The sequence below is a fragment of the Aotus nancymaae genome, unplaced genomic scaffold (genome assembly GCF_030222135.1).
Source record: "Aotus nancymaae isolate 86718 unplaced genomic scaffold, 86718_ANA_hifiasm-v0.15.2.pri h1tg000018l, whole genome shotgun sequence".
NCBI lineage: Eukaryota > Metazoa > Chordata > Mammalia > Primates > Aotidae > Aotus > Aotus nancymaae.
Window position 1 is genome coordinate 3548065 of NW_026988430.1, and position 27774 is coordinate 3575838.

The window sequence follows — 27774 nt, forward strand, 5'->3', positions numbered from 1 at the left end:
GACGAAATCTGTCCTGCTGGAGGGAGGAAAGGGTGGACAATTCAAGACTTAACAGAGCTCCAATCAGGATATTCCGAGTCAGGAAAGTCTTGGGAATGGTAGAGACGGGCCTGACCCTGGGTCTCCACGCTCCACCCACTCGCGACCTAAATCCCGCAATCGCCAGGCTGTCGCAATTCCCCCGGGATCCGCCCCTGGGCGGAGCTGCCGGCGGCTGGATACCGTCAGAGAAACAGCGGAGGGAGCGGAGCGGTGGTCCGGTTCCGCGTTTTGTCTCCGTTCCTCCCCCCGCAGTGCGTTCGCATCCTATTAGGCGACGTCACCGGGCCCCAGGCCAATGGGCGGGCAGGACAACACGGCATGGAGCAGCTCCACATGGACACCCCGCGCCGCCAGCCTTCGGTTTAAAGGGCCAGTGTCTGCTGGTCACATTCGCGGGTGATGATGGGGCCACTGAGCGAACCCAGGGTGGGACGCCGTAAGGGGAATCCCGCAGTCGTGCCCTGGCCTCCCCATTCCTTCTCGCCACCCTCCATTTTAAAGATAAAACCAAGCCTTTATCTTTCCTTCCCCTAAACTCCAGGCTTTGTCCACGCGTATTCGATGTGGGTGGAGACACGGACTGTGCCACCCCAGGGGCCACCCTTTGCTCTGGGGCCGGGGAAAGCGCCCGGAGCCTAGGCTGGGGGGCGGGGCCCGAATCGGGAACAACAACGTGGAGGGCGGAAGCCCGGCCCTCCCCGCGCCTGGAGACCGGCGGTGGGCGGGGCGCGGGGGCGGGGTCCGCTGCGTCCGGCTGGAACCTCACCGCCCGTCGCCCGCCGCCCGCCGCCCGCTTCCTCCTGGCGCGAGTGTTTAGGGGCGCCCGGGTGCAATCAGAACGTCAGCTGTTTGAGGCAGGCTGGCCCTAAATCCTCTCACTTCACAGATAAGGAAACTGAGGCCGAGACGGTCAGGGACTCGTCTAAGTCGTTCCGATTGCCACCTGCTCCTCTCCCCCGTGGGGGAAGCACTTCTCCCTGACCCCTGGGACGACTCTGAAGCCAATTCTGGGAGGCGGGCCCCCAACTAGAAAAATGCCAGGGAGGAATGGCAACCCAGACCACTTAACGCACTGTGACTGGGGCAACAAAAATCTTTACCTGAGACCCAGCCCTGCTGTTCTGCTTCCTCGGTGGAAGCCACACGAACCCACTGGTACAGCGGCAGCAATAGACACAGGGCGGCTGAAAGCTGATTTGGAGCGTCCCGGAGCACGTCGATTGCGCTGTGCCAGTGCGGGCGGAGTACCCCCCTGTTCTGGCCCCAGGCTCCTTTCTTTGCTAACCCATCCAAGAAGAGGGGGACAGTCAGTGGCAGTGGGTTCAGGACTCCACAGCCGCGGCTTCCCCGTCACATAGAGCCAGAAAGCAAAGCTTCATGAGGCTGAGAGGCAGGCCAATCCATTCCATCACATGGCACCCTCGGAGCGTTCCCATTTTGAGGACTGGTTGGAAGAGGGCTAGAAACATAGAAAGCGGGCCTTTGAGGGCATCGTAATGCATCCTAGGGGGAAAAAATCTGCAGATACTGGCAATCAAGGGCTTCGTGAACCAGAGGAAGGGGGCCGTTTGCAAACACTAGTCTACAGGGGCCTCTGATCTTTTCACATTTACTGCCCCCGCATCTAGAGCTGAGCATGGGGAGGCCGCCACACACACATGTCCAGGTAGGTACCATTGACTTTGCTTATGATGAAGCTGGAGCAAGGCGGATTGGAACAGAACAGCCCAGTTCTTCTCCATGGAGATGCGTGCCCCTTTCCTGGAAGGGCTGGGTCTGTGCTGGCTAAGGTGTCTGCCACTTGCTACCGATAGGGCTGGGCCTGGCCCGTTCTGCACAACTAGAGAAAATGGGAAATTCAAAGGCAATGTAGCCTATAGGCGGCAGTGGTACGGGGACTCTAAACGGTATCGAGGTCGTCCCTGACTTGTGATGGCTCGACTTTTCAGGTTTACAATGGTTGCAAAAGCGATAATCTAGCAGGCACTCAATTTGGGGTGGGGTTATGGTGGTAGGTGGAGGAGTGTCTGTACATAATAGTGACCCGAGATAATGCTGTTGGCCCAGTTCTTATTTTGTGTGGGGTTAGCAAGGTGGCAGGTCGTGCTCCAGCCAGCCCTCCCTACCGTTCTTAGGTGGCCATGCACTCACAGAGCCCTGGAGTTTCTGCTGAAGGCTGAGGTCCAATTTTTTTTATTCTTCTTTGTCACCGGCCAGCTCTAAACCAGTAAGGAGGCACCGCTCTGAAATGCAGTATTCGGAAGATACTGTTTGCTTCAGGGGTGAGGAAGGAGATGAGAGTAGAGTGAGCAGAGATTTGAATGCCAGCGTCTCCATTGCCCCAATACCCCATCTGCTCCAGAGCTTAGTGATGTTTGCTATTTAAAACAAACAGCCTTACTGGCTTCACATGATCATCTGTTTATTTGGGTCATGTGGGGACAGCAGCCAGGGGATGTTAGGCAAAAACAAGGGTTTAGAAGGGAGGCTGTGGCCGGACGCGGTGGCTCACGCCTGTAATCCCAGCACTTTGGGAGGCCAAGACGGGTGGATCACTTGAGGTCAGGAGTTCAAGACAAGCCTGGCCAACGTGATGAAAACCCATCTCTACTAAAAAAAAAATAAATAAATAAATACAAAAAATTAGTTGGGCGTGGTGGCAGGCGCCTGTAATCCCAGCTTCTGTGGGGGTTAAGGCAGGAGAATCGCTTGAACCCAGGATGCAGAGGTTGCAGTGAGCCAAGATTGCACCACTGCACTCCAGCCTGTGCAACAGAGAGACCCTGTCTCAAAAAAAAAAAAAAAAAAAAAAAAAAAAAAAAAAAAACGGAGGCTGTTTCTGGGCCTATTGTTGCCTACCGGAGCCTGAAAATGGCCAAAAAGAATACCTCATCAAGCAAGCTTTCTCCACGTGGGGAATGGACAGTGGGTGTGGGAGATACCTACTATGAAAGGGGATGGGAGGGGAATGAATAGGAGGGCTGTTGAACATTTTAGCCCCAGCTTCCTGGGGGTGGAGCCAGGATAGAGGCTGGCAACTGTACTCACTCCAGAGAAAGAGAAACAAATCTTTTTGGTTTCAACAGAAAGGTTAGCAGGTTTGGGGAATTATCCAAAGGCCAGCAATCTCCAAAAGGTGTTCCTTAAGTTTTTTTTTTTTTTTTTTTTTTGGAGACAGAGTCTCACTTTGTGTCACAGGCTGGAGTGCACTGATGTGATCCAGCTCACTGTAACCTCTGCCTCCTGGGTTCGAGCAGTTCTCCTGCCTCAACCTCTGGAGTAGCTGGGATTACAGGCACATGCCACACACCCAGCTAATTTTTGTATTTTTAGTAGAGATGGGTTTCACCATGTTGGCCAGGCTGGTCTCAAACTCCTGACCTCAGGTGATCCACCAGCCTCGGCCTCCCAAAGTGCTGGGATTACAGGCTAAGCCTCCACGCCCAGCTCTTCCTGAAGTTTCTTCATGGCTTCTAGGTGCTTCACCTTTGAGCAGGAGAAAACCTGGGCTACCCAGCATTGTGACTTTTTCATGAGAAGATTTCTGTTTTCAGTCTTCCTCCTCAAGTCTCATGCACCCCACTGCCCAGTTCAAATTCCATTATGTCCTCCAGTTTTTTCATCTTTTATTCTTTTTCACCAGTCACAATAAGAAGCACCAATTCAGCCTGGGTGCAGTGGCTCATGCATGTAATCCCTTCACTTTGGGAGGCCGAGGCAGGCAGATCACCTTAGGTCAGGAGTTCAAGAGCAGCCTGACCAATATGGAGAAACCCCATCTCTACTAAAAATACAAAATTAACTGGGCGTGGTGTCGTGCACCTGTAATCCCAGCTACTAGGGAGGCTGAGGCAGGAGAATTGCTTGAACCTGGGAGGCGGAGGTTGCAGTGAGCTGAGATCGTGCCACTGCCCTCCAGCCTGGGCAATAAGAGTGAGTCTCCATCTTAAAAAAAAAAAAAGCACCAGTTCTCCAATTTTTTAATATGCTGAGCCAGAGACATCTACTCGGTGAAACTGTCTTCCTTCCCAACCCCTAACACTCACCCAACAAGCCATGAACTCCAACAGCTATGAAAACCAGTTCCCTGACCCTATAAAGCCGTCATGAGACGGGAGAAGGTGTGAAGCCAAAAGCACAGATGTTCACACTAGATCCCAGAAGGTGTCCCAGCCCTTCAAGCCCTGGCAGCTCATCTTTGCAAGCAGCTGAGGAGCTTTTCACATACCATCATTAAAACAAGGCCCAAGGGAAAGAGCCGGCTGCGGGATGAAGAGGAAGAAACAGAAGACCAGAATACTCAAGACACATCAGGGAAGACCCGTTTCATAGATTCATTGTGTGCCTGACATAGTATGTGGTGTGACCGCCGGTAAGCCCGAGTGGGACGATCGCAGAGCGGAACTCCACTCCACAGTGAGACCTGCAAAAGGTTAGCTCCGCTGTCCCTGCCGTGCTGGACGCAGCAGCAGAGACAGGACTACACGAAGACCTAGAAGGCACCGCCATGCTCATTTTAGAAGATGTAGCCGGCCTTCTGTGTCCGTGGGTTCCGCCGCCATGGAGGCAACTAACTGTGGTTCAAAAATACTCAGGAAAAAAAAATAATTACAAAAATACAGTAAGAAATAATACAAATGAAAAAACAAAACCAACACAGCAGAACTATTTACACACCATTTACATGGTATGAGGCATTCAAGTAGCGTAGAGGGATTTAAAGAATACAGGAGGATGTGCATAAGTTCCACATAAGGAATTGGAGCATCATCCGTGGATGGTATTCGGGGGCTCCTGGAACCAGCCCCCATGGGACAGTGAGAAGTGACTGTAATCATCTTTTTCTTTTCTTTTGAGACGCAGTTTCGCTCTTGTTACCCAGGCTGGAGTGCAGTGGCACAATCTCGCCTCACCGCAACCTCCTCCTCCTGGGTTCAAGCGATTCTCCTGCCTCAGCCTCTTGAGTAGCTGGGATTACAGGCATGCGCCACCACGCCCAACAAATTTTGTATTTTTAGTTGAGATGGGGTTTCTCCATGTTGGATAGGCTGGTCTCAAACTCCTGACCTCAGGTGATCTGCCCGCTTGGGCCTCCCAAAGTCCTGGGATTACAGGCATCAGCCACCACCTCTGGCTGTAATCATCTTTTTCTGTGTAGAGATAAAAAGAAATTCAGTGAATTTAAGGCTGGGCCAGTCAGCTGAGCCTGAGTCCCGAAAGGCCCAGTTTGAACAATGAGAAGGACTTGGAATTACTCTGACAGAGGTGGACCCATTCAATCATCAGTGAAATGGGGTCCCCACAGCCGGAAGTTTCCACAGGACTCTTTACCTCCTTTCCCCACCCTGAGTGAGCTGTCAGAGGACCTCTCCTGAACTCACGGAACAGGTCCAATCAAGTTCCACCTTCCATTCATGTGCTTTCCAGAAGCTGGGCGCGGTGGCTCATGCCTTAAGCCCCAGCCATTTGGGAGGCTGAGACAGGAGAATTGCTTGAGCTCAGGATTTCAAGGCCAGTCTGGGCAACATAGCAAGATAGTCTCTGGGAAGAAAAAAAAAAAAAAAAAACGAGGCCTCATATGATGTCATAGCTGGAGGAGTTGGGATCACCTGGTCTGACCTCCCAAGAGGTGTATCCAAGGTCGCAAAGCTGCCAAGTGTCAGCTGTGCTGAGCGGTGGTGGTCCTCTGGCTGGCTGGGCCACATTGGCCCAGGAAGTGTTATCAGTGTGGGGTCTTGAGTTCCTGCAAGCCTCACAGAAGTGAGTGAAGGTAGAGAGAGAGCTCCTCCCCTCCTAGTTAAAGACAGGAATAATCATTAACCTTGCTCAGTGGCACCCACAAAACAAGCTCAGCAGATGAGCAGGAAGACAGGGAAACAGAGTCAGACCTGGGACCCAGAAGCTCACAGGACCCCGTTCAGCCTCAGCCCTCTGAGGCATGGAGGTTGCTAGCCAGAACCGGGAAGGTCGCCACTACTTACTGGGGCTTTTGTCTGGCACGAAAGGTGAAGGGGAAAGGGGCAGATTTTTATCTAGGCAGCCAACGCGGGTGTGGACACTGAATAATAAGGAAAGAAACGCAGTCAGAAGCAAAGAGGGAGGAGCTATGTCCTCTGAGCTCTTCTGAGAAACCAGAGTCCAGCCCAGCTCAGCAGCTAGAGCGGGAGCTGTGGGTGACAGGGTCAGAAACTTGGGGAGGAGGCGGCTGAGCCAGCAGAAAGGCACGGGAGACAGATCAGGGCTCCAGGGATTCCTTAAAGGAAAAAGGAGGTGGCTTTATGACAGTGAACGAATTCAGGTCGAGGGAGTGGGGCAAGGCAGAAGGGATGAGTAAAGAGGGGTGGAGTCTTGCCCTGTGAGTCAAGAGTCCGCTGGATCATGCAGGGGTGGGGACATCCATGATAGGGAAGGCGCCTCCCAGGACAGAGGGGCTGCAGTGCAATCAGTGCCCCATGGAAAGGACTAAGGTCTATGTCTCAGCAGCCCCAGTTCACACCCAAACGCAAGGCTGTAGAATCAAGACTTGAAAGCTCAAGAGATCGGCCGCCTGTGCTGGGAATGAGGTGCTCTCAGGAATCGAGGACGAGAGCAGGGACCCATCGCTGGCTGGACAGCTCAGAGCAGGATGTGGCAGATCCAGGGCACAGCTCTAGGTGCATGAGATCTCTGACCGAGGCCCAGGGCCCACTGGGAGAGCACACAGCCCTGCTGCCCCACCTGCTCTAGCCCCTGTCCCATCAGGGACACCTCAGTGGGGAGTGCTAGAGCTTCCCACCATCTATCTGATGAGTGACTGAAATAATGCCGAACCATTTGCTAAAGACAGGTCCTGAAACTTCACACCGTACACCAATGCAAATTCAAATGCTACTTGTAAACAATAAAACCAAAATAGCCATAATAAAATAGAGGAAAAGTTTTCAGCTCTAGGGTGGTGAAAGGAGTTTCTACCCATAAAGGCAAACAAAGAAAATAGAAAGGTGCAGTGTGATAGATTTGATTACCTCTAAAAGCTCCTAACTAAACAAAATCATCATTAAAGAAAAGAAAAAGGGGCTGGGTGTGGCAGCTCACGCCTGTAATCCTAGCACTTTGGGGAGCCAAGGTGGGTGAATCACCTGAGGTCAGGAGTTGGAGACTAGCCTGGGCAACATGGCGAATTCTCTACGAAAAATACAAAACACTAGCTGGGTGTGGTGGTGCACGACTGTAGTCCTAGCTACTCGGGAGGCAAAGGCAGAAGAACTGCTTAAACCCAGGAAGCAGAGGTTGCTCTGAGCCGAGATCGTGCCACTGCACTCCAGTCTGGGATGGGGCAGGGGGTGGGGGGCAGTGAGGGGTGTGAGGGGAAAGAGCAAGACTCCACCTCAAAAAAAAAAAAAAAAAAAAGGCAAATGACAACATGAAAGAACAAACTGAGTAGCTCACGCCTGTAATCCCAGAACTTTGGGAGGCCGAGGTGGTGGATCACCTGAGGTCAGGAGTTCAAGACTGGCCTGGCCAACATGACAAAACCCCGTCTCTACTAAAAATACAAAAAATTAGCTAAGCAAGGTGATGGGCAACTGTAATCCCAGCTACTGAGGAGGCTGAGGCAGGAGAATTGCTTGTACCTGGGAGGCAGAAGTTGCAGTGAGCCAAGATCACGCCATTGCACTCCAGCCTGGGCAACAGAGCAAGACTCCGTCTCAAAAAGTAAAATTAGCTGAGGCGGGTGGATCATGAGGTCAAGAGATCAAGACCATCCTGGTCAACATGGTGAAACCCCATCTCTACTAAAAATACAAAAAAAAAAAAATTAGCTGGGCGTGGTGGCGCGTGCCTGTAATCCCAGCTACTCAGGAGGTGAGGCAGGAGAATTGCCTGAACCCAGGAGGCGGAGGTTGCGGTGAGCCGAGATCGCACCATTGCACTCCAGCCTGGATAACAAGAGTGAAACTCCATCTCAAAAAAAAAAAATTAAATTAAATTAAAAAAAAATTAAAAACCCAACAAAATGAAGGGATATCTTAGCAAGATGTGCCCTTGCAATTCAATAAGAAAAAAGCACTTGGGGCTGGGCCTGGTAGCTCACCCCTGTAATCCAAGCACTTTGGAGCCCAAGGCGGGCAGATCACCTGAGGTCGGGAGTTCAAGACCAGCCTGACTAACATGGTGAGACGCCATCTTAAAAAAAAAAAAGAAAAAAGCACTTGGATAGAAAAATGAATGGAACACAAAATTAATGAAACAATAAATGTATGAACTCTTAACATATAAATATGTGAAAGCTGAACCTTGCCAATACCTTAATAAAATTCAAACGATGAAATAATTTCTTGCCTATCAATTAGTAAAGAATATATATATATATATATATATATATATTTTTTTTTTTTTTTTTTTTTTTTGAGAAGAAGTCTCACTCTTGTCCCTCCCAAGGCTGGAGTCCAGTGGCACAATCTTGGCTCACTGCAACCTCTGCCTCCCGGGTTCAAGCAATTCTCCTGCCTCAGCCTCCCAACTAGCTGGGATTACAGGTACGTGACACCAGACCCGGATAATTTTTTATTTTCAGTAGGGAAGGGATTTCACCAGGTTGACCAGGCTGGTCTCGATCTCCTGACCTCAGGTGATCTGCCCGTCTCGACCTCCCAAGGTGCTAGGATTACAGATGTGAGCCACTGTGCCCTTCAGGGATTTTTCAAAATTAGCCTGCTACTGTTATTAAAAAGTATGGTAAAAACAGGAACTCATGGGCTCACATGATCCTCCCACCTTAGGCTCACAAGCAGCTGGGCTATGAGTGCATGCCACCATGCCTGGCTAAGTTTTTGTATTTTTGTAGAGATGGAGTGTCACTACATTGCCCAGGCTGGTCTTGAACTCCTGGGCTCAAGCAATTTGCCTGCCTCAGCCTCCCAAAGTGCTGGGATTACAGGGGTGAACTACTATGTCCAGCCATAAAGATTTTCATCCAAAGATATTCACCAAAGCACTATTTACAATAATGAAAATGAAACCAATCATGAAAGTTGAAAGCCAGAAAATCCAAATTTCCAACTGGGAACGACTGGCTTCTGGAGCAATGCTCACGATACTGACAGCACGTGAAAACAACAGGGTTGCTGCTATAGTAGCAGGGTTGGCTCTGGGCAGCGTGGTTGCTGCTCGTTTTTATTTTTACAAGTTTTCTGAAGCATGTCAACTTTATAATAAAAAAATTATGATGTATTACTAAATGAAAGATTATAAAACAGTAAGATACAGTATGATCTATAGTTTCTGTGTAAAAAGTATATACATATAAAAATACAAAGACAGCAAAGTGTAAAATAATTTCATTTGAATAGAATTCTAGTTTTATTCCTTGTTTTCTAAAATCTTTTTTGAGACAGGGTCTCACTCTGTTGCCCAGGCTGGAGTGCAGTGGTGTTCTCATGGTTCACTGCAGTCTTGACCTCCCTGGCTCAAGTGATCCTCCTACCTCAGCCTTGTGAGTATCTGGAACTATAGGTGCATACCACCATGCCTAATTTTTGTGTTTTTTTGTAGAGATGGTGTTTCGCCATGTTACCCAGGCTGGTCTCGAAGTCCTGAGCTCAAGCGATCCATCCACCTCGGCCTCCCAAAGTGCTAAGATTAGAGTTGTGAGCCACAGTACCCAGTCTTCTAAACTTTTTATAACAAAAATGTCTTGCTTTTAAAAATAAAATTGTCAGGCCAGGAGTGGTGGCTCAAGCCTGTAATCCCAGCCCTTTGGGAGGCCGAGGCAGGTGGATCGCCTGAGGTCAGAAGTTCAAGACCAGCCTGGCCAACATGGTGAAACCCCGTCTCTATAAAAATAAATAAATAAATAAAATAAAATTGTTGGACTAAGAATTAAAAAAAATTGAAGTTGTCACAGGGTGAAAATGTTGGCCTGTCCTGTATTAGAAAGGGCTCCCATCTTTAGGATCTCAGGTCTCTTGATCTCAACTAACTCCCGTGCCTGTGGGTCTAGTTCCCATCCTGCTCTTTCTTTGGACAGCTCCCAGTTCACTCCCCAAAGCAGGTTTCATCTTGTTCTCCGCCCAAAATACCAAAATCTGCTCTTTCTGCTGCTTTACTCTGAAGCTTCCCAGAAATCGTCATTCTTACAGTCCAGGTGAGCCATGAGGAAGCGGTGAAGGTGGTGGCACTAAGAACGGAGCGCTCAGGCTGGGTGCGGTGGCTCACGCCTGTCATCCCAGCACTTTGGGAGGCTGAGGCGGGCAGATCATGAGGTCAGGATACTGAGACCAGCCTGGCTAACACAGTGAAACCCCATCTCTACTAAAAATACAAAAAATTACCTGGGCGTGGTAGCATGCGCCTGTAGTCCCAGCTACTCGGGTGGCTGAGGCAGGAGAATCGCTTGAACCTGGGAGGCGGAGGTTACAGTGAGGCGACATTGTGCCACTGCACTCCAGCCTGAGTGACAGAGCAAGATTTTGTCTCAAAAAAAAGAAAAAAAAAATCAAACAAAAAGAACGGAGAGCTCTATTGGGCTGGACTGGGGAGAGGTTTCTGAGGTGGAATTGGTGGGATTTAGTGGAAGACTCTAGACCTGGTGGGAAAGGAGATGGAAGAACAGAGATTTGTACTCTGGACAGCTGGGTGGATGGTGAGCAGGGCAACAGGAGAAGCAGGTGCAGACAGAGGAGTTTGCATGGCCGTGGGCCTCAGGGTGAGGAACGAGGGTGTTGGAAGTTCAGGGCGGGTCTGGATGTGGACGTAATGAATGTTTGAGGAGAGGCTGAAGTAACTGGAGTGGAGGAGCCCAGCCAGCAGTGGGAGAAAAGAGCAAGCAGGCCCACAGATAGACTCCTGAGGACTCCTCCCTTAACAGGAGGGAAGGGCCCTAAAAAAGGAAAACAGGCAGGGGCAGACCAGTAGGTCAGGTGAGGGAGGAAGCAGAGGCAGTGAACACACAGCGGTTCCACCCCTGGTGGCAGAAGTGGCCACTAACAAGTGGTTTACTGCAAAAAAAAAAAAAATTTTTTTTTGACACAAGGTCTCACTTTGTCACTGAGGTTGGAATCTACCAGTGCGATGCTGGCTCACTGTAGCCTTGACTTCTCTGGCTCAAGCAATCCTCTCGGCTCACTGCAACCTCTGCTTCCCAGGTTCAAGTGATTCTCCTGCCTCAGCCTCCCAAGTAGGTGAGATTACAGGCACATGCCACCACGTCTGGCTAATTTTTGTATTTTAGTAGAGATGGGGTTTCGCCATGTTGGCCAGGCTGGTCTCAAACTCCTGACCTCAGGTGATCTGCCCTTCTCGGCCTCCCCAAGTGCTGGGATTAGAGGCATGAGCCACTGGGCCTGGCTGAGATGTTTTCCTTTAAGAATGGAAAAGTCAGCCGGGCACGGTGGCTCACGCCTGTAATCTTGGCACTTTGGGAGGCCGAGGTGGGCAGATCACGAGGTCAAGAGATCGAGACCATCCTGGTCAACATGGTGAAACCCTGTCTCTACTAAAAATACAAAAAATGAGCTGGGCATGGTGGTGTGTGCCTGTAATCCCAGCTACTCAGGAGGCTGAGGCAGGAGAATTGCCTGAACCCAGGAGGCAGAGGTTGCGGTGAGCCGAGATCGTGCCATTGCACTCCAGCCTGGGTAACAAGAGCAAAACTCCGTCTCAAAAAAAAAACACACAAAAAAAAGAGATCGAGACCATCCTGGCCAACACAGTGAAACCCTGTCTCTACTAAAAATACAAAAAAATTAGCCAGGTGTGGTGGCATGCGCCTGTAATCCCAGCTACTCAGGAGGCTGAGGTGGAAGAATTGCTTGAACCCAGGAGGTGGAGGTTGCAGTGAGCCGAGATTGCGCCACTGCACTCCAGCCTGGTGACAGAGCAAGACTCCATCTCAAAAAAAACAAAAACAAAAACAAAAAAAAAGAATGAAACAGTCCTTATCTGTGTTGGTCCAGAGCTCACTGAAATACTGGCCAGAGTTTGGTCCATAAAGCCCCCAAAGTAACCCACATTTGGGCGGCTGGGCGTGGTGGCTCACACCTGTAACCTCAGCACTTTGGGAGGCCAAGGCCAGTGGATCACTGAGGTCAGGAGTTCCAGACCAGCCTGGCCAACACGGTGAACCCCTGTCTCTACTAAAAATATAAAAACAGCTAGGCATTGTGGCAGGTGCCTGTAATCTCAGCTACTTGGGAGGCTGAGACAGAAGAATGGCGTGAACCCAGGAGGTGGAGATTGCAGTGAGCTGAGATTGTACCACTGCACTCCCGCCTGGGCAACAAGAGTGAAACTCTGTCTCAAAAAACAACAACAAAAACAAAAACAGCCACATTTGGCCACTGAAGGCAGGAATCCTGGGAGTAACATGTGTGAAGTAAGGATCCTGTGTCAGACCAGACAGGGACTCCCCTTTCCCAGCAGGAGACACAGAGTTTCCAAATGGCAAGTCTCTGGGCACAGGCCCCGGCCACTGGTGTCCCAGGAGGGGGCCTGCTCAGCAGTGCTCTCTGGGCTCCCTTCTCATTCTCTCTGGATGACAGCAGCACAAGCAATGCCATTTCCCTGGGGCCTGACAGGCTGCTCAAGGCAGCCAAGTGCCCCAGCTGGGAACTTGCTGGCTCTGGTTTTTAAATTCTGGGGCCACATTCCCTGAATGGGTCCACCAGATGGCAGGCAGCCTTTGCTCTTCCCAGACTGACACTAGTTCCCACACCTACCTGGGGAGGAGGCCTGGCTATTTTTCTGACAATTGCTACCTTCTCCAGAAAGCTCAAAAAGCACATCAGTTTTGTGTTTTTCTGTAAGTGAAATATTTGGAGCTGCCTTATTAAAAAAACACAGAATTAACCTTCTCTTCCATTATACAATTATGTATTGCCAAAGAAAAATTTACCCAATAACCAGTTATTTCCTATTGATTCTGGTCCAACATGTACTTTCACTAGACATTTTATTTTGTACTTTCACTAACTGCTGCCAAATACAAAGTTCTGTGAACATCTGGTACATAAATTAAGAATTCTAAGTAATTCCACTGACTACATGTCACTCATTGATCATAGGCTGGAAAATAGTATGACCAGATGCTTCTTCCTTCCCTGTGTCATATGACTGAACTCTCCTTCCCTGGAGGTGGGTCAGATGAGCCTGGAGGCCCATTTCCATCTCAAGTGCAGCATTTGTCATAGACTTCTGAGAGTCTGGCACAAGATCCCAATCTTGGCCTCTTGGACCTGAGTTCAAATCCCATTTCTATGACTTAGCTCTGTGGATAAACTTCGAGCAAGTCACTGACACTCTCCGAGCTTCCATTTCCTTCAGCCTCCACGCAGGAACGTCACACGGACTGATGGGTTACTAACTGAGACAGTCTGTGTGGAAGGGGACACTCAATATTGGTCCCTGTGCCTCCCTCCATAACACGAAGTATGGGTTTTGCTCTTTGTCAAAGGTGGTACTTTACACCTGCAGGTATACACATGAGGTCTCAGCCTTTCCATCCGAGTCTACTGATAGAAGGTTTTCTGAACAGAAACTGAAAATTCAAAGAAGCAGTAGAGAGGCAAGTGTTTCTAACCTCTCCTGAGGTCTCTAACTCTGTGAAGCGAGGATTCCTCATCTCTGGCAGGCGGAAGGCAAGGCTTAGTAAACTGACTTACCCCATGCAAGGAATGGAACTGGACAGGAACCCCGGTCCGAACATCGAAGTCTGTGCTCCTTCCTGCCTCTCGCTCCGCTAGGGTGGGTGGAAAAGCGTGTTGGGTCTCCACCTGCCCGGCCCTGTCAGAGCACCGCGTGCCATCCAGTTCTGCCAAGTTCGACTGCACTTTTCCTCAACTCCTTCTCCTCTTGGTTCCCTTGTGAGGGAAGCACCCCCCATCTTCCACTTCCCTAAGGAAACCCAGGCTTCTGCTTGGATGGAGACCGGCAGACAGGCTACACCTCAAAGGCCATCTGGAGGGGGCCAAGGATGTTCCTTGTTACAAGAGTCCCTGGAGTACAAAGCACAGCCTCCAACCGGCAGCACTGGCAATTGCAAACATCAACCGCTGTTTTAGTCATTTGGCTGAGTCACTGCAGAGGATGTGAATGTCTTCCCGGACAGAGCAGGAACGCACCCGTCGTCAGTGGGCCTCTGATGCTGCATGGCACTCACACCTAGGGCTGCGTACTCTGGATTACAGGAAGGTTCAGCACCATCAATGCTGCCCGCAGGAGGCAGAAGCCAACTCATTCTCTTCAGCCTCTTCTGGGTTTACCGAGGTCAGTGCCCATTCAAACCAAGTCTCCTGCGCACCAACTTCCCTAAAAAGCATGTGGCCGTGACCCTTGCCTGAGGCCAGCCCTCGACGGCTGCAAAGCTGCTGCACCTCTGAAATGCTCCTTCTTCCGGGGGCTCCTGACTTACTTTCCCACCTGGACCTTCCTCCTCCTCCTAATGGGCACAGCTGCTGGGCGGCTACAACATCTGATCCTGTACCAGAAATGTAAGGGGAGCTGGGATTCTCCCTGAGTGCACACAGACCCCAGGGTTAGTAAGATACAAGTTCTACCTAGAAACGCCCTGGTGAGAAGCAAGGCCTGGCTAACCTGCATCACAGACACCACACAGAACCCTCCACTTCTGATACAAGCAACACAACAGCCAACCAGAGACACCCCACACAAGAGTCAACAAAAGAACACTGTTTCTTGGAGATCTTGACATTACTCTTCTGGAACGTAAGGCTTTAGGAAAGTTTCTGTTTTAAGATCTGTAAACATGTCCCCTCTGGTATCTTCATTAACTAGATATGTCAAGAAAAAGTTGATCCACAGGACTGGCTCGACCTGGATATGTTCTAGAGTAGAGCAGTAGGGAAGAACAGAAAAATAGTCAGCTGGGACCGTTAAAGAAACATTAAAAGGTGGAAAGGGATTACACCAGGTAAAGAGACCATGGCTAGTGTTTTTTTCCTCTTTCTGCTTTTATTTTTCAAATTTTATTTATGTGAAAATGTATTTCTTTACATAAAAATACAAATCTGGGTAGCAACTGGGATTTCAAGAAAACACCGTGGATACAATTGTCTCCATTCCCACAGGGAAGTGAAGGCGTTTGATAAAAGGGCTGAGGCTGCCCCCGTGTGGCCACGGAGGGAAACGCCGCGGCTTCGGCAGGAAGGAGGGGCTCCAGCTGGCCGTGAAGTCATCAGCTCCCTCCTTTCAATAGGCCTTGGATTTTCCACAGGCTTTTGCAGCTCTTCCCACTCCTGGCAGTTTTGTTATTCCTGTCAGAACTTAGAAGTTCGAGTGCTCACGTGGTAAGCTTTGATTTCCACTGAGAGGAAAGGCTTTATGTTTTATAAAAAATATGTACTAATCTACACGAACCTTAAGATGAGTTAGTGGAAAGGCCACTGCAGAGCCTCAGCCCTGCCAGGACACACATGAAAGGTCTGGGGTGGGAACAGTGGGGCCAGGGTGTGCGGGGAAGGAACCAAGCTGACAGAGGCAAAGCAGATGCCGAAGAACAAAAGAAGCTTTAGTTTGCCTCAAAAACAGGCTCAGCTTCTGTCAGCTTCTGTCTCCACTTATCAAGAGACCAGAGCTGATTCTAGGGACCAGAAGAGAATTTAGGATCATACCACAAAGACTTCATTTCAAACCAATCCATCAACATGAACTTGGCCTCTGGACACTTAAGGAGAGTAACACTCAAGATCATGACATATGAGTCAATAGCCTATTTCTTCAAAGAAGAAAACAACGTTCCAACCTAGAGAGAGGTATATGCCATGACACAGCACACAATCATAAAGCGCAGGCATGGCCATGACAACGTGTAGATGTCCTTTAAAAGCATTTTCAATGTTCTCACTAGGTAGTCTAAGAAGTTAATCTTCTCAGAGAAGGACATGGAGGCATCCAAATGCAAAGAAGCCGCTCAGCTGCAGACTGTGAAAGCTGGCCTTGTCACGTGGTGGTTTTTTTTTTTTTTTTTTTTTGAGACAGAGTCTCCCTCTGTCACTCAGGCTGGAGTGCAGTCGGCGGCACAATCTCGGCTCACTGCACCTCCACCTCTCAGGTTCAAACGATTCTCCTGCCTCAGCCTCCCGAGTAGCTGGGATTACAGGCGCGCACCATCACACCCAGATAATTTTTGTATTTTTAGTAGAAATAGGGTTTCACCATGGTGGCCAAGCTGGTCTCAAACTCCTGACCTCAAGTGATGCGCCCACCTCGGCTTCCCAAAGGGCTGGGATTACAGATGTGAGCCACCACACCCGTCCACTGTCACGGATTTTTAAAACCCTCAAGTCATTAGCTTCACACGTATAAAATCTCCTCCAGGACACCAAGCCCTAAACCTATGGACAGAAACACACATAGACACAGAAAAACCTTCTGTGCCTCAGTTATACGGAGTATTTTCTGGAAACCCCTAAGAAACAGGCTTAAGCAAAGGCCAGTCCTGTGCCTGAAAAGACATAGGAACAGGCAAGGAGGTTAAGTAAACACAATACTGTTACAGCATGGAAACATACTTCTAAGATGTTCCATGAAAACAAGACCAGAATACAAACCTGAATATGCAGCATGAGTACAACCGAAGCGAACCCACACACTCACACCCCGTCTACATAAAGAGACTGGAAAGAAACACGCCAATCCCAAGAGCGGTTATGTTACAGAAGGCAGACTCGGGGTACTTTGCTGTTTTGACTTTCATTTTCCCAGCCTTTCATGAGCATGTACCACTCTTTTGTAATGAAAAAGGAAATAACTACTTACTGACTACTTACTGAACGCATGGTTGCCACTCAACCAATTATCCTAAAATTATACCAAGAAAACTAGGTTTGCGTCCAGCAAATGACTCAAATGTGATATTCATCTGAGGTAAGTACAGTGGGCTGGTGTGGGCTAGGGCACAATTACTAGACCAGGGGAGTCTGAGGTCCTGAATGGAGGCTTGCCTCTGTAAGACCCTAGGTACTGGTTTTCACAGCCTGGCACATGAGTGGTTAGACTAGAATAATGCTTCTTAATCCTTAGTGGATTACTGACCCCACTGTCTACGTCTGAGGGTTCTGGGGACCCTCTCTCCAGAAAACAAACAAACAAACAAAAAACAATACGCTCACAGAGCTTTTAGAAGTAACTCTAGGAAGTGTATGGACTCTCTGGAGGTTCACGGACCAAATTAAGAACACTGGTCAGTGGCCGGGCGCAGTGGCTCACACCTGTCATCCCAGTACTTTGGGAGGCCAAGGTGGGTGGATCACCTGAGGTCAGGAGTTAGAGACTAGCCTGGGCAACATGGTGAAATCTCATCCCTACTAAAAACACAAAATTAGCCGGCCATGGTGGCACATGCCTGCAATCCCAGCTACTTAGGAGGTTGAGGCAGGAGAATCACTTGACCCTGGGAGGCGGAGGCTGCATCGAGTCGAGATTGCGCCATGCACTCCAGCCTGGGCAACAAGAGTGAAATGCCGTCTCCAGACAAACCAACCAACCAACAAAAACACCACTGGTCACTGTGCTGTCTTCTCTAGCCCCAGCTCCACAGCCAGACTAAAGCACAGTCCTTCCATTTCCTGTGTCTCTGCTGAGGGCCCGATCTAGCTGCTGCCAAGATATGCCAAGGTCATCAGCTTTCCGTCCTAACCAACGGCCACCTCTCAGAAGGGTGGCTTAGCTACTCAGCCCCAGTCTTCTTAGCAGATAGCAAGGAGCTCCGGCAAAGATTTTAGTCTAAATAGAACCCTAGGCTGCTGACGCATCATCAAGCTGTTAAAGTCAAGCACAGCAAAAGGTTGCCCCTTTTCCAGGGCTATTTCTACAGGACCCTGGCATTCCTATTATAAACATGTTTGAAGCACACGGTTACCCTGGGCTCAGAACTCCCCAATGTGAGCAGGCAAGCACAGAGGGGATAAGTGAAGCCACAAAAAACAGTATCTGATCAGCAGCCAAATAGCTGAGCCTTTCTGCAGCTACCTACGGCACATACTATTTTGTTCCATTTCTCGTTTCTGTCATCAGTAGCTCACTCAACCAACCCCAGGATTCAAACAGACCACTGGTTTTTAATTTGTGAATATTCTTTTTTTTTTTTTGAGACGGAGTTTCGCTCGTTACCCAGGCTGGAGTGCAATGGTGCGATCTCGGCTCACCATAACCTCCGCCTCCTGGGTTCAGGCAATTCTCCTGCCTCAGCCTCCTGAGTAGCTGGGATTACAGGCACGCGCCACCGTGCCCAGCTAATTTTTTGTATTTTTAGTAGAGCCAGGGTTTCACCATGTTGACCAGGATGGTCTCGATCTCTTGACCTCGTGATCCACCCGCCTCGGCCTCCCAAAGTGCTGGTATTACAGGCGTGAGCCACCGCACCCGGCCAGAATATTCTTATATTAAAAACAAAACAAGCTTTACTTCAAATGTCCAAACAAAACTCATGCAGTTGTAAAACTGCTAAGAAAGGGTACTTTGAACAGGCTGGAGGGGGAGGTATGGGTGCATTCTGTGTGCCTCAGTCACACTTGGGAGTCTGGCTTACCTAATTCTGCTTCCAAAGTAAGCAAAACAAAACAGCCACATGTCAGGAAAGTGCCATCTACCAGGTGCTCCCCAGACTGGTCCTTCTTCGTGCCATTATAAGGTTTCTTTCCTCGGTTCCCCACCACCCGCCATGGGGCTGGTTCCCTTCATGGACTGATGCAAGGTAGGTTCCATCTTGAAGAGTGACCTAGAAGAAGGTACCAGGGCCTCTGACTGGAGGCAGAGAGAGCTGCCCAGCCCACACTCCACAAACAGCACTTCTGGCCGTGCAAAAGCAGTCCACAGCTGAGGGGCCCAGCTCTAGCCAGCTATCAAAGCCTTGGGAGTGTACTGAGGGCCTTCTGTTGTTACAACCACAATTCCTCCTTGTAAACGACCATACTACAACTCCTGTAACTTAAAAAGAACAGCAGGAGGGTGGTGGGGGGAGGTGGGGATAGATTCACAGGTTCTTGTTTCTGTAGATAATTCGTGTCAGTGGCCCGTGATGCTACAAATGGACCACTGACAGGATTCCTCCTGCCACCCCACAGCCACTCCAAAGCCAGCTCCTATAAACATGCCTCCAGCTGTGCAAGATGTTTCCAGTTAACTAGCAACAAGCCGGAAAATTTGGTTACGTATGTAGGTACAAAGCTGGTTCATCAAATCCCTGTTCTGGCCCTCAACCCAGTGCATTTCAACTAAGGCGTCGTCCACCTCCTTCTTAACGTTGATCAAACACTTAAACAGGTACTGCCCAGCCATGCCTGGGAGATGCTTCCCCTTGGCAGCCACGGGGTTGCTGAACTGCTCAGAAGCCTCTTGGTCCTGGGCTCCATTGCTAGAGCCTTTACAGCTTTCCAAAACCTCCATCTCTCCCTTCTCCTCACTCCTTTCATCCTCCATGGGTTCTGGGTTTTCCTCTGGGGACAGCGACTCCTGGCTCAGGCCCTGGCCCTCCGCGTCGGCAGGCTCGCCTTCCGCCAGAGCAGGCCCGCACAGCGCCCTCTCCTGGCTGTTGCCAGGCTCTCTGGGCGTGGATTTCTTCTCCTCCAAGGCCTGAATGACGTCCTCAGGAGCGCGAGGGACTTCTCTCAGTTGTCTCACTCGCTCTCTTTTCTTTCTCCTTAAATGAATCCAGGAGTTTTCTATGGCTGTTAGGAAAAGGCTAACTTCCTCTTTTCCACAGGGAACTCGTTTATGCTGGACCTATTTGGAGGAAAAAGAGGATTTTATAGGAAATAGCTTTTCCCTTCTTTCCAAACTCTCAATTAATAAAAGAAGAAAGAAAAAAGGGAATGTTCCTTATGAGGACTTCATCAATATGGTTAACCAGGTACCTTCAAATCGGTGAGAATCTTTTCAATCCACGTGGTGACGACCACGATGCCTTCCCCCGTCTCGGAGCCCAGAGATGATGCTTTCAGCGACAACTCTTTCATCACAGATGCCAACACCACAAACGTAATGGGTTTCCTTGGTTTCTCTAATTTTCTTCGCTTACTTGGTGGTGACTGAAAGAAAAATAAAGAATGGGAAAGAGAAGAAAGTTATCTGAATAATTAAACCTCATGCATTGTAATGAACTAGGTGGAGAAAATTTCCACTTCTGCCACCAATCGTAGAGCACTGAAAACACAAAGGCTTTTGGATGCGTTATTTCCAGCACTTAACACAACCCTGCAAGGGGTGGTGGGTCATACTATCATTCTAGCACTTTGGGAGGCCGTGCCCGGAGATCACTTGAGCCTAGGAGTTTGAGATCAGCCTGGGCAACGTAGTAAGACCTCCATCTCTAAAAAAATGTTTATAACTAGCCAGCCACAGTGGTGTACACCTGTAGTCTCAGCTACTCTGCAAGCAGAGGAGGGAGGATCACTTGAGCCCAAGACTTCCAGGCTGCAGTGAGCTATGACTGTGCTACTGCACTCCAGCCCAGGAAACAGGATGAGACCTTGTCTCTCTAAAAAACCAACCAAACAAAAATAGGCCAGGAGCAGTGGCTCATGCCTGTAATCCTACCCAGCAGTTTGGGAGGCCAAGGCGGGCAGATCACAAAGTCAGGAGTTCAAGACCAGCCTGGCCAATATGGTGAAACCTCGTCTCTACTAAAAATATAAAAATTAGCCAGGCGTTGTGGCGTGTGATTATAGTCCCAGCTACTTGGGAGGCTAAGACAGAAGAATCACTTGATCTCAGGAGAGGGAGGTTGCAGTGAGCTGAGATTGTGCCACTGCACTCCAGCTGGGACACAGCGAGACTCCGTCTCAGAAAACAAAACAAAACACACACAATTTTTTTCATTAAAAAAGAAAGAACCCCACAAGATAGTTTTGGCATCTCCCTATTTTACAAAAGGGAAAACTAAGCTACAGAAAGGCTATGTCATCACAGCTGAAGGTCACACAGTAGCTGGTTAGGACTGAATGCCAGACCCAAGTTCCTTCCAGCCGTATACACTGCCTTTGTTCTGACTATCAGCATATAACTCCTCCAACTGCTGAACGTCCTTCAGTTACCTGTGGTCCCACAGCAGACCTGCACAACGACTCATTTCATGGCAACTCAAGGGCCCTGGGGCATTGCGTTTTTTGCTGGAAAGAACTGCGTGGCATAAAAACCATCAAGTTGTAGTGTGAGTTTATATTTGCTGAGGCTTGAAATAAAGTAGCTGGTGAACCATGGCTGTGAGATTCCATGCAAGGAAAGATCAGGGCCGCGAAGATCACATGGGCAGAGGAGGAGGACTACTGAATGCTGACGCTGGGGCCAAGCCAGTGATGAGCTAAGCACTGCCTTTTAGCTGGGGAGGGTGACACCAGCGCTGATGAGACACTGGATCTGAAAGCTGGTTCCAAGAAAATCATGACTGGCATCTCCCACCTATCTCAAGCTTGGAAGGTGAATTACACCCTACCCACTAGAGGGACTCAGGTTCCACTTGAAAAACCAATGGCACCATTGTATTGAAAATTTTTTTTCTTTAAAGTAAAAACTTTAGTCTGGGTGCTGTGGCTCACGCCTGAAATCCCAGCACTTTGGGAGACAGAGGCAAGTAGATGGATTCAGCTTAGGAGTTTGAGACCAGCCTGGGCAACCTGGGGAAACCCTGTTTCTACAAAAAATACAAAAATTGGCTGGGTGTGGTGGCTCACGCCTGTAATCCAAGCACTTTGGAGGCCAAGGCGGGCGGATTACCTGAGGTCGGGAGTCCAAGACTAGCCTGACCAACATGGTGAAACCCAGTCTTTCAAAAAAAAAAAAAAATTAGCAGGACATGGGGGTCGCAGCTACTCAGTAGGCCGAGGTGGGAGGACTGCTTAAGCCTGGGAGGTTGAGGCTGCAGTGAGCCCAGAGTGTGCCACTACACTCTAGCCTGGGTAACAGAGGAGACCCTGTCTCAAATAAATAAGTAAATAAATAAATAAACGTAAAAACTTTTGGCCAGGCATGGTGGCTCATGCCTGTAATCCCGGCACTCTGGGAGGCTGAGGCGGGCAGATCACGAGGTCAGGAGTTCAAGACCAGCCTGGCCAACATGGTGAAACCCCATCTCTACTAAAAATACAAAAATCAGCCGGGTGTGGTGGCGTGCGCCTGTAATCCCAGCTACTCAGGAGGCTGAGGCAGAAGAACTGCTTGAATCCGAGAGGAGGAGGTTGCAGTGAGCTGAGATCGCACCACTCTGCACTCCAGCCTGGGTGACAGAGCAAGACTCTGGCTAAAAAAATGATAATAATAAAAATGTAAAAATTTTCTAACTGGCATTTTAAAAAATGACTCTTGGTTGCTGGGAGCAGAAGCTTGCACATGTAATCCCAACCGCTTGGGAGTCTGAGGTGGGAGGCTCACCTGAGTCTAGGAGTTCAAAGCTTCTGTGAGCTATGATCACACAACTTGCACTCAAACCTGGGTGACAGAGTGAGATGAAAAGACTCCTGGCCAGGCATGGTGGCTCATGCCTGTAATCCCAGCACTTTGGGAGGCGAGGCAGGTGGATCACTTAAGGTCAGGAGTTTGAGACCAGCCTGGCCAGCATGGTGAAACCCTATCTCTACCAAAAATACAAAAATTAGTCAGGCGTGATGGTGGATGCCTGTAATGCCAGCTACTTGGGAGGCTGAGGCAGGAGGACAGCTTGAACCTAGGAGGTGGAGGTCACAGAGCTGAGATTGTGCCACTTCACTCCAGCCTGGGTGACAGAAGGAGACTATGTTTCAAAAACAACAAGAAAAAGGATAAAAAAGAGAAAATACCAAGTCAGGTTTGAAGATCTTTTTCTGCTGAAAGGAATGTGATGACTGTGCTACGGATAAATCCAGTTCTACCTGGCAACACTGACAGAGCGCACACAGATCTGCACGCACGCACGCACGCACGCACGGTAGGTTCCGATTACTGGGTGAGATCCTCTAATAAGAACTAACCGGCAGCCTCACACTGCGTACGTACACAGCAACCTAGCCAATTTATTTTATACTAGGAAACTTTTAAGAAAGAATAAAAAACAAAGGGTGTGTGTGTGTGTGTGTGTGTGTGTGTGTGTTTAAGAACCTGCTCTTGAGAAATGAACAGTGGACTCTAAGACCTGTCTGAACCTGAACTTGTTCAATTATGTTTCAGACAAGATGAGACAAATCCATATTGACATTAAGACAGTCATATTGTTACTACTCAATCATCCTGCATGAGAAACATAACTTCTAGTCTACTGAGAGCCTAATGCTTTGCAGTAAGGAGCTTACAATAAGAGTATTAAGTTGGGGAAGAAGAGTACTAAGCTGGTGTGTGGGAGGATGATGGGGGCCGAAAATCAGATTCCCCATTCCCCGTCCCAACATCCAAGGCTATGTCCATGGACAGCTTACTGCAACCTGGCCCTCCCCAACAGCCCACCTGCATTGCAAAGGCCATCTTCAAGTATGGCTACAAGGGGGGCCCTTCCTATCTCTTCTCACAGAGGTAGGAATCATTTTGCTCACAAATTCTGACCAGTCAAGTGAGGCTATTGCTGTTTCTCATTTGTCATGCTAAAGCTGACCGTTCTCCAAAAATAAGGGTGGTCTTTCTCCAAAAGTGAGGATGGTCTTTATCATTTCTAGAAATTAAAAGGAAGAAAATACTTCTTTACCAACCTGACAACAACCCCATCAGGAACACTTTCAGAGTTCCGAGGGAGTCAGAAATCACAAAATAGACAACTTACTACCTGGTTATCTTAGGACTAAATGAAAACTTCCCCATCTCAAATATGGCTCCTTCACTTGCATCCTTACCAAGGCTTCCCATATACAATGGTCCATCAACAAACCAGGTATTTCTGGAGATTTCTTTTTAAAAAGAAATTTTTCAAAAAATTTATTTTTACTTTTTAAATAAAGAGAAGGTCTTGCTATATTACCCGGGCTGGTCTTGAACTCGTAGGCTCAAGCCCTCCATTTGCCTCAGCCTCCCAAAGTGTTAGGATTCCAGGTGTGAGCCACTGCACTGTCTGCATTAGGAAAATTTCTAATGAACTGCTTTAATATGTACACGCACACACACAGTCTCAGGATTGTCTTGAATACAGTTTTGCTCTACTGTAGAAACTAGACATTGAAAAGACAGACACTTTATACTCCAGGGGTTCTCAAGCAAGGTGTCCAGTGATGAAAGATTAACTTGTATGGCTTACTGCAGTTGATCAGTCCCCTTCTTGTTTATAATGAAAATTCCTAGTGGGCAAGGTCACAGTAAAATACAGGATCAAGTTCTAAGAAATTAATAGTTAAATTCAACACCACAGGTCACAAACACTAGTACACAGAAGCTGTCAGTTTTCCCCTAACTGAAATAATCTTATTTTGCTAATATGCTTATAATTGCAAACCACAAATATTTTAAATGAAGAGTGCTATACTCAACTTGTCATAATCTAGATTAGTAGGCAAGGCAAACATAAATAATTCAGCATTTTAAAGTCTACCCTCAAAATCAATCATTTACAATGGCTAATCCAGTTTAATGCAAAGAACCAGAAGGTGAATTTACGACTGATTTTGGATTTGAAGATGCACTAGTGAAATTACAACGTGAAAGAAGTCTGGTGAGGAGTCGTAGGTCCCAGAGGATACAGGTTTGATATCTTTTGAATTCCAAGTAGTCAAGAAATGAAAATCAACAGGGAGGAGCTGCAAGTGTTAAAAACACGTTATATCACAGAAGCCATAATCAGGCAAACACACACACACACACACACACACACACACACACACACACCAGTTCTTAAATTTTAAGATATCCTATCTCAGGGTTGTCTACAAGTTTCTTGTCTTTGTTTTTGAGACACCGTTGTACTCTGTCACCCAGGCTGGAGTGCAGTGGCATGATTATGGCTCAGTGCTCCCTCAACCTCCTAGACTCAAGTGATCCTCCCACCTCAGTCTCCTGAGTAGCTGGAACTACATGTGCATGCCACCATGCCTAGGTAATTTTTGAATTTTTTTTTTGAGACGGAGTCTTGCTCTGTCGCCAGGCTGGAGTGCAGTGGCACAATCTCAGCCCACTGCAACCTCCGCCTCCCGGGTTCAAGCGATTCCCCTGCCTCAGCCTCCTGAGGAGCTGGGACTACAGGTGGGCACCACCATCCCTGGCTAGTTTTTTGTATTTTAGTAGAGACGGAGTTTCACCATGTTAGCCAGGATGGTCTCGATCTCCTGACCTTGGGATCCACCACCTCAGCCTCCCACAGTGCTGGGATTACAGGCGTGAGCCACCACGCCTGGCAATTTTTGTATTTTTTGTAGAGATGGTATTTTGCCATGTTGCCCAGACTGATAAAAATTTAAATTTCACTTTAATTTCTGGATCTCAATGGTGCAATCGACCAAGAAACGTTCATATGTGGTGTAGCGTGACACAGATCAGTGCAGCATATTATATTTCCAAAGCTCTGTTAACCAAGGCTAAAGCAAAAAAAAAAAAAAAAAAGCAGTCACAGGCTGAATGAAATGATTAAATTCTCTCTAGTATCTGCAGGCAGAGAAGCAGAGCCATTCTACAGAGAGATCTGATGAGCACGAAGCCACAACCTCTTTGTTTTGGCAAAGCAGCTTCTAGAAAAACTCTTTTCAAGGGGAAAAGAGACAGAGCAGAGAGGAGAACCCAGTGCAGAGGCTGTTTTTGAAAACGGATAGGGTCTTACAGTGTTGCCAGGTCGGCCTTGCACTCCTGTGTGCAAGTGATTCTCTCACTTCAGCCTCCCAGGCAGCTGCAATTGCAGGTGCACATCACCACACCCAACCCATTTCTTTCATCTTAATCTGACGGTCATTGTTTAAAATGTCCTGAAATCATCCCCAGGATTATGTAAGAACAGTAAAAAGTAAAAATAGCAAGTGGAAGAAAACTTATTGCACAATGCTACCTATTTAAGAAGGAATGGTTATAAATACATATGTGTATTTCCTTGATTTGAAAAAATGGGCTGGGTACGGTGGCTCTTGCCTGTAATCCCCACACTTTGGGAGGCCAAGGCAGGTGGATCACTTGAGGTCAGGAGTTTGAGACCAGCCTGGCCAACATGGTGAAACCCTGTCTCTACTAAAAATACAAAAATTAGCTGGGTGTGGGGACATGCAACTGTAATCCCACCTACTCGGGAGGCTGAGGCAAAGAATCGCTTGACCTGGGAGGCAGAGGTTTCAGTGAGCCGGAATCACACCATTGCACTCCAGCTTAGGCAACAAGAGTGCAACTCCATCTCAAAAAAAAAAAAAGGTAATTCCTAGCTCTGCTGAAGAAGCCTAAAAACAATGACTAACCCAGTACCATCCCTAGTGCCCAGATAAATACCTTTAAATACTATTTCCAGTAAAATAAACCAGGTCTCCTGGGAGAAATCTGAGATCTGAGAGAGGAAAAAATGTGAGCCTAGAGCAACTTGTGATACCAGAAAGCAGGGAAGCTATCAAAGACTACAGTGGATCTGATAAAAAAGACTCAGGCCGGGCACGGTGGCTCATGCCTGTAATCCCAGCACTTTGGGAGGACAAGGTGGAAGGATCACTTGAGGTCGAGAGTTCAAAACCAGCCTGGCCAACACAGTGAAACCCCATCTCTACTAAAAATACAAAAAATTGGCCACTTGAACCCAGGAAGCAGAGGTTGCAGTGAGCCAAGATTGCGCCATTGCACTCCAGCCTGGATGACAGAGCAAGACTCCATCTCAAAAAAAAAACACCACTCATGAGCCAATCTGATAAATTCCCCATGACTGTACCTCAGTAAAGATAGTAAGTGTAATGATTTGAAAAATATCAAAATAACATAATCCAGCAGGGCACAGAGGCTCACGCCTATAATCTCAGCACCTTGGGAGATCGAGGCAGGAAGATCACTTGAGCCCAGGAGTTCGAGACCAGCCTGGGCAACATAGTAAGACTTCATCTCTATTTAATAAAAAGAAAAAAGGTAATCCATGAGTTCATAAGATGCTACAAAAGAAAACCAAATCACCCTCTTTGGTCAATTTTGGAAGATGCTAGGGAACCACCAACTCATTATTGTTAAAACTGATAAAGCGAAAGAATCATTTATTTTATTTTATGGTTTTTTTTTTTTTTTTTGCAGACGGAGTCTCGCTCTGTCTCATCCAGGCTGGAATGCAGGGGTGCAATCTCGGCTCACTGCAACCTCAAACTACTTCTCACCTCAGCCTCCCAAGTAGCTGGGACTTCAGGCGTATACCACCACTCTGGGCTAATTTTTTTTCATACAGACAGCGCTGCTCTACCTAAAAATATGCTTCTATCTGTATTTAAAGTTGAATTTTCAACTTTAGACAGTTTCAGTTGCCTTAATTTTGTTCTATTCATATATACCTTTAGAATTTTTTTAAACAATTGAAATATACCTATAGAAAAGCATATCTGTTATAAACTAAGCCTTAAGAACTTATTTACCAGGAACCCCAATTCCCTCCTGATCAGGACCCTGATTTCTATCACAATGGGTTGTGCCCGTCTGCAGTCTTCAGTATCGGACTTCTCTCATATAAATTATTTAATTATTATTATTTTTTGAGATAGAGTCTCACTTTGTCATCCAGGTTGGAGTGTAATGGTGCGATTTCGGCTCACTGCAACCTCCACCTCTCAGGTTCAAGCGATTCTCCTGCCTCAGCCTGCTGAGTAGCTGGAACTAACTACAGGCATGTGCCACCACGCCCAGCTAATTTCTGTA

The 27774-nt window shown here is 48.2% G+C and overlaps 1 protein-coding gene across 3 annotated transcripts in view; it reads right to left on the minus strand.

Annotated features, from left to right (window-relative positions):
* Positions 1–18780: 18780 nt before the first annotated feature.
* The window catches only part of METTL16 (methyltransferase 16, RNA N6-adenosine), a 73446-nt gene continuing 64452 nt past the window's right edge, over positions 18781–27774 (minus strand). For all 3 annotated transcript variants that reach the window (XM_064378111.1, XM_064378112.1, XM_064378114.1), the window contains 2 exons: positions 19893–20066; positions 18781–19761 (listed from right to left, as the gene is read on the minus strand). In XM_064378111.1, coding sequence (XP_064234181.1) covers positions 19159–19761; positions 19893–20066 — 777 coding nt within the window. In that variant the 3' untranslated portion in view covers positions 18781–19158. The remainder of the gene's footprint in view (positions 19762–19892; positions 20067–27774) is intronic.